Source organism: Schistosoma haematobium, chromosome ZW (assembly GCF_000699445.3).
Source record: "Schistosoma haematobium chromosome ZW, whole genome shotgun sequence".
In the NCBI taxonomy this organism is placed as follows: domain Eukaryota; kingdom Metazoa; phylum Platyhelminthes; class Trematoda; order Strigeidida; family Schistosomatidae; genus Schistosoma; species Schistosoma haematobium.
The window spans coordinates 41,888,501-41,901,685 of NC_067195.1; the positions used below are offsets into that span (position 1 = coordinate 41,888,501).

The following is a 13,185-nucleotide window of genomic DNA, read 5'->3' on the forward strand; positions in this document are numbered from 1 at the left end:
TAACATACTCGGTCTCAGTTAAAGAAATATGCTTGATACATAGAAACAAATTTTTGTATCTTTCAATATGAGATTCTGTAAATTGTACCAAGTTCATTGTTTATTTTAAAGACAATTATATTGATAAATTAAGCACAAAATTACATGATTGGTTTCATCTTCCGTTAAATAATAGTTAATCAAAATGGATATATGACAACATAGAGTGAAGCGAAATTTTTTGTACCATTTTTATTCTATTACGTATAACAATGACTACCGTTCACAACTCATATTAATGCTTGTAAATCGTCTACATTATTATCTTCAAAAGTAAAGTATACTAATTAATAATGATTTGTTAGTGTGATTTCATATAATTTACGTTGAACTTCCTCTACTGACAAACTGTGTTGATAATCCCATGGAAAGGTGCTTGATGATTGACAAGAATCAGAAACCTGTACTCACATTAGAACGAATATACAGAAAAAAGATAAGTAGTTGTGATTTGAATTTAAGAGTCATTGAGAGTAATTTCTGACGAAAAAACCCCATAAACTATTATAATCCTGGAAACATCTAGGCAAGTTTTTCATCTTCAACTTGTCACATTCATAACACAGTATATTGATGTGATTGATTTACACTGTCAGTAAAGTGTTACTCATAAACCTATAGTCTTTACACGACCCATACATTTAAAGGAACAGCTTTATGAAGAATTATGCTTTTTGTCATAATAACTACATTCGTAAATTTGATCTGTTTACCACTGCCAAGTGTTGACTTAAAATATTTGCATTAAAAATTACGTTCAGATCATCATGTTTTACGAAGCTCATCTTCAATAATATAACCGATCTATGCTTTTCTGTTCGGTCATCTGCAAAATCACTTTAAGATTTGAATATACTGAGTGTAAAGAAATGAACTTATCTCAAAATATAGTTTCTAGCGGAAATGAGTGTTTACTGACAAACAATAGTTTCAATAAAAATCCTATCACAAATTTTAGTCAACCCTGCAAATCAAAGCGAACATCTATCTACTTCTTCATAAATTTGTTTTTTATTCACTTCGATTTGATTTCTCTAGGCCAGTACAGTTTGTATAAAGTTGATTATGCTTCATTGGCTGAATATATATATATATATATATATATATATATATATATATATATATATATATATATATATATATAGTGAATATATACTACTCTATAGGTCAAATAAATGCAAATGAAATGGGGAGATGAAGGGAAGCAAAAGAAATGATTAAGACAATTTGTCATAATTGTAAATTTGTCCTTACTAACAAGTTAGATAAAGAAAAGATATTTTAATGTTTCAAAGTAGTTTTAATAATGACTAACCTTCAAAACTATTGTAATATTAAACATGGACCCACCCTTACACATATATACGACAGAAATATACATTTTCATATGAATAGACTCAACTCATAGATGAAATTGTGATTCAAGTGAAACGATTAATCAAATTTTTGAGATAAAATAAGTAAATTCATGTGGTCACCAATATTTCTATCATTGTTTTATCGTAAGCACAATGTCATCGTTTTAGATTCATTCTTTTTTATGATTATCAGAATTCATGTCGTCTTGTATTATTCCTATTTACAGATATATTACTTTTATTTAAGAAATAAAATAAACAATGGACATTGTTAGTTAAGTGCATTTCACATTACAATCAATACTGTATACGGTGGAGAAGATTTGTCAGTCAGTCAGTCACAGCGCAGAAATTCATACGTTCATACATCAGTTCGAGTTGCCATGCCACATTAGCACAGAGATGTAAATGTTAATGCTAATCCTACAGTGGCAGAGGTAGTAAAAGTATAAACAGTGATCGGAAAGATTAAGTTTTGTAGCTCACGTTGATGATTTTAGTGGAGTTTTGTTCTGATGATGTCGTTCAGAAGAACAATGAAAGCTCCACAACCAAACCATCCAGATCAGAAAACAAAACTACACCAAAATACAGTATACTTTAAAAGCATCATACCTCGTAACCCAAGAGTTCAATAGTAAGAAGAAGGGATATAAAGTGTTTTTTGCAAAAATAATTAATCTTTAGTATTATACTATTTAAATATATATATATTTGGCTCTATTTATTGTAGAACCCACACAGATAATTATACTATCTTATAGTATTAGAAATTTCATTTTATCCCGCAACTCAAATGTTGAAGCATACTGGTTTCACCAAGAATTTTTTCTTTAAATACTAAATATTGAGCCAAGTAAAAATGGCATTTGCCTCACAAATACTTTATAAGTTTGATTGTACCATTTAGTAGAACACACTCATATTACGTGTGTATATTTTCTTTGAAGAAATCAATTATTGTTCTAATAAATAGTGTCAGAACGGTGTGACATGTACGACTTAAATGTTGTATAATAATGTTTACTAACAAAGACTGAATTTTACAGATGAACGGTATTACAGTCAAGCGGAAACACAATCCAAAATACGAGACTAATGATGACAGGACCATACATAGTTCATACTTTTTGCAGTGTCAGTTGCTATGTTAAGCCCACCTAACTTATCCTAGCTTCTGGACAGGTCAATTTATTCATTCTTCTTGAGTCACGTTTTGACCTTGTTAATTATTCACTTATCAACGTTGACTGTTTTTATATAAGCGTATGTATGTGCATTTCATATCCTATTTATCACATGTCTGTAACTTATTTTTGCTCGACTATAAATATTGATTAACGCTTGATTAGATCGAGTTGGCTCACACACCTCCACTGCGCGTCATTTCACTTCGCTCTTACCTTTTCGCTTCGTCCCTCTGATTGTCTGTCCCGATCAATGAGTGTATAAAATACGTGTATTCGAAAATCGATTCTCGTATTTCACTTACTTAGTTCCGTTATACGCTAACGTGGGTTAAGTCGATGATTGTATACGAGGATAGCCGACCTATGTATTGAAATAACATTCATACGATCCAATCAAAGTCAGATATCGGGCCACTAAAGTTCATTTAATATTTTGAAAGCTTAGTCCACAAGTTCAAAATTTTATTTCTAAGTTTTTGTTTTTGAGTAGGTAATCCGAGATAAATTTCGAACAATATATATAAGCGAACAATATTGTTTTCGATTAGATCCTCATCAGGTTTTACTCTGATATACAGTAAAGCATGATGAGGATCTAATCGAAAGCAATATTGTTCGCTTATATATGTTGTTCGAAATTTACAATACGGGGATTTTTCAACTCCGAGATAAGTTACAACCCTACAATTACTATCCTGATAGTAACCTCTTCATTAATTGTTATTATTTCTACTTTCTCGCAAATTATTCAAAACTCCAAACCCCACATATCCAAAAAAATGGTCATTAAGACTATTTCTCTATGTGACACTATTGATGTCAATTCAAATCTTCGAGAATCTAATCGATATAATTCAAACAAAAAAAGAAGAAATAAAGACTTATCTTTTTAAATTATGCACCCAAAACTGTAATCTACCACTTGACAACTTACTTAAAATGATAACTAAACAAATATTTAATTAATCACAACTTTATGTGCATACCTGAGATTCAAGTGCATCAGTACATATAGTTCAATAATGTACATTTGCACATGAATACATTTATACACTTTCTTAGTAAAGTATTTTTTTTCTACATATGAAAGGAACACCATATTAGACATGAATCACTAAAACTATGTTAAGATACAGTTGTGTTTTTTTGTTTTACATAAATGATTAGCCTTTGAGTACATTTATAATGAATATGAATATAATGGCGTATTATTTGACAAAATATTATACCTTTACATTTAAGTATGACACTAGATATTCAATTAGTATTCAATGTATTAGTATTGTTATTATAAACAATGAAAATGACATTAGTGTATAATGAAATATATTTCTCAATTTTCTAAACATATTTTATTAGTTCATTATGTTGCATTAAGATTGAATTTAAAAATTTATCTAAAAGTCAAAATGTCAAAAAACCAAAGATTATTGCCTTCATTTTACTCGACAATAAAAAGTAGGTAGGTGGGGGACTATACATAATAATAATAATAATAATAATAATAATAAATAATAATAATAAATTAGACTGATAAATGTAAAAGTAAGTTTCATTTTCCATTAATTATCTCCAAACAAAAATGTTCTGTGGCCAAACGATGGCAACATTAATTGAAAGCATGCAATTGATTTCTAGTTGACATTAAATGTAAAGGAAGACACAATTTATTTAGATAAATGAATAACTAATTATTATTCACTAATTTTGTACATAATGTTTGCATATTGTTTTTCTCTCTCTGACATTAGACAGATAGACAGAGTAAATAAACAAGATGTAAACAGATAGCTATATAAATATTCTGTAGGTCAGGATTAGAAGGAATATACACAATCACCGTGTTGGTAATAATAATTCTTACAATAGTAAGTACCACAATGTGCGCGCACACACACAAACACTCACGTTATTTAACTTTTCAGAATTTTTTGACATCGTGTTTATCTTAAATTGTAGTATATTTAAAGAATAGAAAATAATTGACCACTGTCAATATGTCACATCAGGATAAATAAAAGCTAGAATGAGAAGCCACATTAGTTTATCGCTTCTGTTCACTGCTTATAATTCGAATAAGGAAGTTTATGAAGAAAATAAGCACTTGTGTCATGAGATTGTTTGAGCTATCCTATTAGTTATAACTAGTTGATCAACTGTGTACTTCAAAAAACCACATCTAGATGAGATTGGTTCTGGGCGTAAAGAAATTGCCTTTAAACTTAGTTAATCCACTTCTTTATGTGTTTTAACATTTCGTATTAGATCTGTCTTCTGTTACTCCAACTTTCTTATTGTTTAGTCATAATGTAAAAAACAATATAATCACTTTATTGGTTAGTCAAGGGTTTTAACATCAGTAAACGGTTTTATCTAATTATTGAACCTAAATTGATGAAAGACAATCTTCTGACAAGGACAATTTCATTTGATTATCTTAAAACACTTACATCCTGACAAACGTAGACCACTCCTGTTATCAAAATAAATATCGGAGTGACAATGTCATGCAGTTTCTCTTCCGTCTGCAATAGAGCTATTTAACATACTACTTTCATAAAAATATGAAAATTGTAACTAGCGAATGAACTTTAAATATTAATACACCATTCTTTGCGGGAATGTTATGTAGAATAAGGGTTAGAAAAGCCGTTAGGTATTGTATTTCCGCCAATGAAGTGTTAAAATTTACTAGTTCTTTTACTACAATTGTTATCAGATACTATGTGGTGCCCTTATTAACAGTGACATCACATCAAACTCTTCTCACTAACACTATCATGTGAACTCACAATCAAATAACTTACTTGCTCTCAATAAAAATTCGAATGCATAAGTTCATTTTTCCTACACTATAGTTAATACTCAAAATCTAGGCGCACTGATTGACTCTCAAACTCTGTGATTGTTATACACACTTGGCGGCGACGAGAATTCTGACACTGTTGAGTGATTAAGTTTATTTGAAGTTCATTGAAATCGTGAGCCGATCCAGAGTATACTACCATTGAAAGACTGGAAACACTAAACGGCCATTCCGGCCTAGTATGGGATTCCTCAGAAGTGCGCACTCTGGTACCCCTTGGGATTCGAACCTAAAGCTCCTGCACATACATAACTGCCTAACCTCTAGACTACTGAGCCAACGTCCTACGGATTAATGTCTAACTTTAATCAATCAACGACAATAAAGTTCACGAATCAATGATGAAGTTTGCCAATCATTAACTTATAACCAAAACATAATATATTCTTAATACGAGGAATTTGAGTGAACTGTCTACTGCCCAACCTGTTTGTGTGAATATCTAGAAGAAAGTTACATTATTATCCGTTGTTTAATACAGGTGGATCTTATTAATACAGGTATATCATTCATTCCACCTGGAGCTCCTCCAGGATAAACATTCATCCAAATCCCGGATAAAGGATGACTGAGCCTAGGGTTACCAGTCCTACCTCGTAATAAAGAACCTCACCACGAAACGCTAACCAGAAAAAGTAATTTAAACCGTTTGAAATTTGCTTTGAGAATTGAAAGGTTTCCATATAAAATAGTTACCACGCCCCAAAGTGAAAGTTTAGGTTATTCGAAAGCCAAGAGACCAACACCCTTTCTAACAACCAGAGCAAGTTAATATAGGTAAATGAAATGTCCGGATAATATGAGAGAAAATGATGGTTATCTAATGTCATAATGGGTGTATTCCGTTTATTAAAAAATTCCAAGGACCCTTCGACAGTAAAGGAACTTAATGAGTTTCTGCGTTTTTCTGTCAAACTTGCGGAAGTGAATGCGAAGATTACCTTTCTTAACGATTGCGTTAAAATGCACAAATATCCTAAATACTACTGGAAAATTCTTCGAAGAAACCATATTTATCCAAACTCGAAATCTCTTAAACGCCATGCACAAAATGTTATTGACTATTTGTCCTCGCATTCCGTTATTGGAACTTAACATTTCACAAAGATCTCCTGTATTATATGAATTATCACCTAACGAACACAATCTTTTCACCGATTATGTTACCACAGTTATCAACAAACGCACAAAAAACTTAATATCAGATCTCACTAAAAGTTTAAAAACTACAGAAACACAGCACAACTTTCCTAACAACCCTGAAAGATATGTGTTTAATAATTCTTCAATATCGTTGACAAATGTACAATTAGAAGCCTTATCTTTGGGGATAAAATTCTGCGACATAAATGAAAAAGTTAACAAAATCAACACACATGTTCAATTCGAAAACTTAATCAAACAAACAAATGGTCTTAATCCAATCTCTGATCAAGAATTCCAACGTTTCAAATCCACTCTTCTTGACAGCTGCAACCAATATATTAGCACAAAAGTAACAGGCAAAAGTCTACTAACAAAAGAACATAGAAATCAGATAAAACTACTTAGAAATAATAAAGACTTGATCATAACACGTCCAGATAAAGGTGCTGGTTTAGTGCTGCTAGATCGCAAGGATTATGTTGAAAAAATGGCAACGTTGTTATCAGATGACACCAAATTCTCAAAACCCAACAATGAGAAAAACAAGACTGAAATTATAGAAAAGCAACTAATTGACGTCCTTAAGAAAATGAAAAAAGAGCAGTTAATCAACGAACAGGTATTTGAGCACATAAGACCAACAGCATCGATAATACCGCGATTATACGGTTTGCCAAAAATACACAAACCTGGCCTATCTCTTAGACCGATTCTCGATATGTCTGGATCCCCTTACCACCCTATAGCAAAGTGGTTGGCGAATCTCTTAGAACCCGTTAGAAAACTCATTTGTAAACATTCTGTACGTGATACTTTTGAATTTATAGACCACATAAAAGAAGTGAATGTAAGTGGCAAAATTATGCTATCTCAGGATGTGGAATCATTATTCACTAATGTCCCACTTACAGAAACCATTAATTTTATCTGCAAGTACATAAACAATACTGAGATAAACATTGGGATACCTGAGGTTTATTTGAAGGAATTATTACTACGTTGTACTTGCAATGTACAGTTCACATTCAACGACGTAATTCATAGACAGAAGGATGGTATAGCAATGGGATCCCCACTTGGTCCATTACTGGCAGATTGCTTCATGGCCAGTTTAGAAAACAACCAACTTAAAAGAATTATAGAAAACCTCCACTTATATAAAAGGTATATGGATGATATCTTTATCATTTGTGATAACAAATGTAACTTAAGTGATCTCCTAAATACATTTAATAATTGTCACCCATCAATAAAATTCACAATTGAAGTTGAAAGCAAACAAAATATTCACTTCCTTGATGTAGATATAACAAGGAAACAAGATGGTACTTCAAAAAGATCTATCTACAGGAAACCCATGTGGAATGGCCAACTATCAAATTTCCACAGTTGGGTTCCCATCAGCCGAAAAAGAAACTTAACAATAACTCTCGCCACAAGAATACGAAGAATCTGTAGCCCCGAGGTCGTAGAGGAAGAATTGAGTTTTTTAAAAGAGATATTTATCAAAAACGGATATCCTTCTATATTCGTTGATAAGAACATGAAACCGAAAATGCCAAGACCACAAACAACTGCAGTAGGAAAGAAAATTTTATACATGAACATCGACTTCAAAGGTGATAGAGCCGCATATGTCTTAAAGAGGAGAATTTCAGATTCTTTAAAAAGAACATTCTTCGCAGCAACATTGCGAATATTATTCTCCAGCCGATCACTGTTCACCAATAATCTGAAAGATAAATTATCGCATCTGACCAATTCAATGTGCATTTACCAATTTACCTGCTCTTGTGGAGCTAGGTATATAGGTCGTTCGATGCGTACTTTATCCAAAAGAATTCAAGAACATTGTCCGGCGTGGCTAAGAAGAGGAGGCAGCGGCTCAATAAGAAGTTCTATAATCGTACACCTTGTGAACACAGGTCACTCAATCAAGACAGACTCTGCGTTCAAAGTCATCTACAAGGTAAGTAGAAGCCTTCCTAAGACAATTAGACTACATCTTCTTTGCATTGCCGAGGCAATAGCCATACATTTTGAAAAACCAGAATTATGTGTACAAAAGAGACTGGTACAACCTCTTCTTTTACCATGGTCTTAATGTATTAAAATTTTTCTCTTTCTCATTACTCTTGTTCTTTTACAGTCACCTGCTTCACCTTCCATCTTCCCTTCAAATCTTGTACCCCCAACCGGTTTGTTTTTATTTCAACGATCATTCCGACCACATTTCATCTCTGTTTCAACATTTTATGTTATTTTATCATGCTGAGCTACTCTTACCCGATGAATATCTAAGCCATTAACTATCAAACTTTCCTTGTTTTTAAAAAAAAATTTTTCTAATACCTTTGTTTATTTAACCTCACTGTCACCATGTATATCACAAGTTTATTATCAGTATTATTATCACCCTGTAAAAATAAGTATATATATTCGCGATTGTACAGCTTTGAAAATGAATTCGCCGAAAAGAGAACTCTTCGCTGAACTAATCTTTCTTTCTTATTTAATATCTAAATAGCATCAAAAATGAGAGGATACGGCCTATTCACGTTTGGAATAAGTGGAACCCATTGAGCACAATCTGCGGGGAAAAATGGCTGCACTAGGATAGATATTATACACTGGCTGCAAAGAAAATGTCCCTTCCCACACATACACACACGACAATTTGCACTGATACTGTCTATTGAAGCATAAAAATCGCTTATAGGACGGGCATCTCATAAAGTTTTTATTCTAATTTGTTTATAACCTGAACTAAAACACTTTCAATCACTCATTAAACCCAGATAAATCTAGGTCTTAATCAAGTAATAAATGTACAGAATCGACCATTTTTTCTTATTTAATCTTAGATGCTATATAAAGCACTAACATGATGTGTATATGTACACCCTGTTTATAAGTCGAATGTAAATTGATTTCACTAGACTTTCTAGTTTTTTACATCTTAATGTAAATAAATAAATATGGAACACATTAAAAACGACTAAGATTTGGTCATTTAAGCAAAAATTAATTTTAAACATTAAATCCTTATAGCCTTATAATAAATTTATCATAAGTAATACAAACTACAAATTGACTTTTGTTCTTAAACATTCTTTCAGTGTTCATTTATGTGTGATAAAACATGAATGAGGACCTTGTCTGGTGATCAAACTTAGGTTCATTTAATAGAATCCATGATAGCTTTGATGGTTTAGTGTTCAGGATTTGCTGATCCGGAGGTTAAATGATATAATACAGAATGACAGATATCAAGCCACTAATTAAAGAAATAGTTATGAATGTGTAATGTTTAATTATCACTTCAAACTGATGTGAGATACAACTATTTATTATATCTTGTACTGAAGTGAATATTTCCACAAATATTAAAACAAGTGCTTTTCACTCTTTGTTACAGCATTCATTAAGTAGTATATACATTTTATCACTGGAGAAATTTTCCTTGCCCTCTAAGATACATTCGTGCTATGTAAAAAGAAATGTACAATAAGCTAGAGCTAAACCATTTTAGAACTTTTTTCTAACTCTAGGTTTACTAGTTTTACTTATCTTTACAATCTGTCAAAGTTATCACAAAAAACTAGAGGAAACTTAAGTGTTGGCAAGAGAAATTTTTTTAACTTGCCTTAGGCATATTCTGTTCAATAAATCAGATCGTATTAGTCAACGTAATGTTTGCATCATACAATATATTTATGCAAAAAGATATATAGATAAGAAATGTTTGGTATTATAGTAAGTTTAATAGTTGAGATCATGAGTCAATTGAAGATAGACCACTATGGGAAACCTGAAAGCAGTGGACGGCCGTCCCGTCCCGTTGTGGGACTCCTCAGTAGTGCATATCCACGATCACGCCGCGCGAGACTTTGATCCAGAACCTATCGGTTTCGCGCGCGAACGCTTAACATCTAGACCACTGAGCCGGCTTTCGACGGTGTTAATGTCTAACTTCAACTAATCCACGAAATTGAGTGATACATCCACCATTGTCTTCAGTGAATTATTATCTCACAACAGACCAGGTTGAACTTCACTGGTCACTGCTTCTCACTAGAACTCCAGGAAATACCTCTTGAAGCCAATTTGTTTAGTGTTTTACAATTCACCTGATACAAATATTTATCAGGTTTGTTTGAAAAATAAGTTTATTTTAAGCTACCTATCGTACCGTGTATATATGAGAAATATAAATTGTATACAGATAAGAAAAAAGGTTATTTAATAACCACAAAATGTAGATGTCAAATGTCATAATAACGTCTATTATCTTTATGTTTGATTAGGTTTAAAAGTCTTTCGCATTATTCAGTAAGTTCATCATGAAAACAGTGGGACAAATAAGATAAACTGGCATCCTCACATAATTATCTAATGAGTTTTTTATTTTAGAGTTCACTGACTAAAACGTTATTCGTTCACATCATTCATCTAATGGAAAACGATTGGATTAGTAGTTTGAAATAAAAATAAAACGTTCTTCAAACTAAAACCCCAATAATTTCTAACATCATGATCTACTCAGTAAACTCAATGGTAATATTTATAATAATAGTAATAGTTATTTTAAGCTTACATGCTTCTTTAATTTCTGTCGTGTTGCTGATAACTTTTTTTGGTCTTTGTAATTTAACTACTTTGTTCCACGCTTCACAATGACAAACATATGTGTCGAACCATTCCTCCACATCTTTAGCTCTGACTTCCAAGCGTAATTTCCAACGTTTACCATCTGGATCTGGTAAATTATCTGAGTTCAATCTTTGAATCTCCAATATTCCGGACTCACCGGGACCTTTGTATGGTATTGTTTGTTCAGCACATTTGATAGCGGCATGTGAAACTGGTTCAGCGACACATTCAATTGTAGCTGGTTTATTTTTCGTTGTATAATATAGTGGTTTAGGATGCTGAATAAAGATTGGAACACCCTCTAAATGTGTTTCATCTGGTTGTACTAAATCCTCTTGTGAATCAGCTGGAATAGGATAAGAAAGTGTCAGGAAAAGTTTAGCTATAGTCAATAGAAATCTTTGTAACATTATTTTGTGAAATATTTAAAATTGGCTTAGTAATTCTAGTGTATTAAGTTTTCGAATTAAATAACTTGATGATAAGCATTCTAAATAGGATTAGATGAATACAAAAAATGAACTTTTATGGAAATGATTTTTATATGCATCTTATGCACTGGAAATTCAGCAGATTTAGCTTGATATGAAACCGACCAATTGTGGAGTGATTTATTTATTCTGTATTAACCAATCAGAACGAGAATTTACAGTTAGTTAAACCAATCATCTCATTGAATACAGTTAATATGGTACCAAAATGTACTACTTGAAATCACTCGCTTAGGTTCAGACAAGCCCTTCAAACTATGTTGGATTAATTGGTGTTTTTGTATATTTAATAACCACAAAAATTATTGGTACCATTCGCTAAAAATTATTTGATTGGTTTATTCCGTATAATTTGGGGTATGAAGAACTTGATTTTATATTGAGTTGAAATTTAAAGTCAGTCCATTGAATGATGTTTATGATTGAGAAACTACAGAAACCAAAGCCATAAAACACAAGTTAAATAGATAATACAAGAAGACGTCTGGAACGTAAATTTGTATTTCTCTTGTAATACCAATAGACTTAGAAGCTTATTATTCATGTATTCTCTGTAAACATTTTAATATCTCACTAAAATCTTTCTACCAGCTGCATTATTTGAGAATACACTAGGAAATAAGTAAACAATTTTCCAGGTATTCTTCTTGGCACCTTGTTTAGTTTTGAGTTATTAGCAATAAAAGATTAAGGGTGTAACAACAACTAATTTTATAACAACCCATATTTATTATTCCTTGTTTATGCTACGAAGTTCAAGTGGAAATTCTTAGTTTATGTTGAGGCTCATTTAACAAACAGCTAGACAGATTCATGTTAAAGTTATTTAAATCATAAATAAAACGTCTAAATTAAGATAATAAGATACTACATCTTGATTACCAACAAGCTACGATTGTGTACGGCAACAACGGTGGGAAATATATCTCAATCTGAATACTCTCATAACGTAGGAAAAAATATATAAAATACCTTCAAATATAGTCATTATTATTAATAGTTGGGAGAATTTAATCTATATAATGTAATTTAATCATACTTTTCTACTAACCATAAAAACGAAATTGGGTAACTTTGTTTTATTTATTGACGAAAAGGACGCTTACTTACTGAAGTATTTTGCAGACACAGATATAAAGTTAGTAAGGAAATTGTGTTACTTAGTGAAATCGAAGGCATTTATTCTATTTGTCATCTAAGTTCAAATCGAATATGCATTTGTGATCATAAATACTGGGGTATTACAATAATAGCCTTACATATTGGGATAGAAACAAATGTCGTCTAAAAAAATAGTAGTTCAAAATGCTTCGCAATTATTGTCATGTAAGTTTAGTTTTCAGGGTCATTGTGCACAGGAGTGATTAGTAATATGCACATTACAACTTTTTGGATATTCATCTCTTCTGTATAAAATAACTTCACATGAGTTAAAATATCTT

At 31.7% G+C, this 13,185-nt stretch overlaps 1 protein-coding gene across 2 annotated transcripts in view; it reads right to left on the minus strand.

Annotated features, from left to right (window-relative positions):
* Positions 1-13,185, minus strand: part of UNC5D_1 (Netrin receptor unc5d) — a gene marked incomplete at its 3' end in the record, with an annotated part of 104,579 nt that overhangs the window by 50,262 nt on the left and 41,132 nt on the right. For both annotated transcript variants that reach the window (XM_051211426.1, XM_012942636.3), the window contains exon 2: positions 11,197-11,598. In XM_051211426.1, coding sequence (XP_051071484.1) covers positions 11,197-11,598 — 402 coding nt within the window. The remainder of the gene's footprint in view (positions 1-11,196; positions 11,599-13,185) is intronic.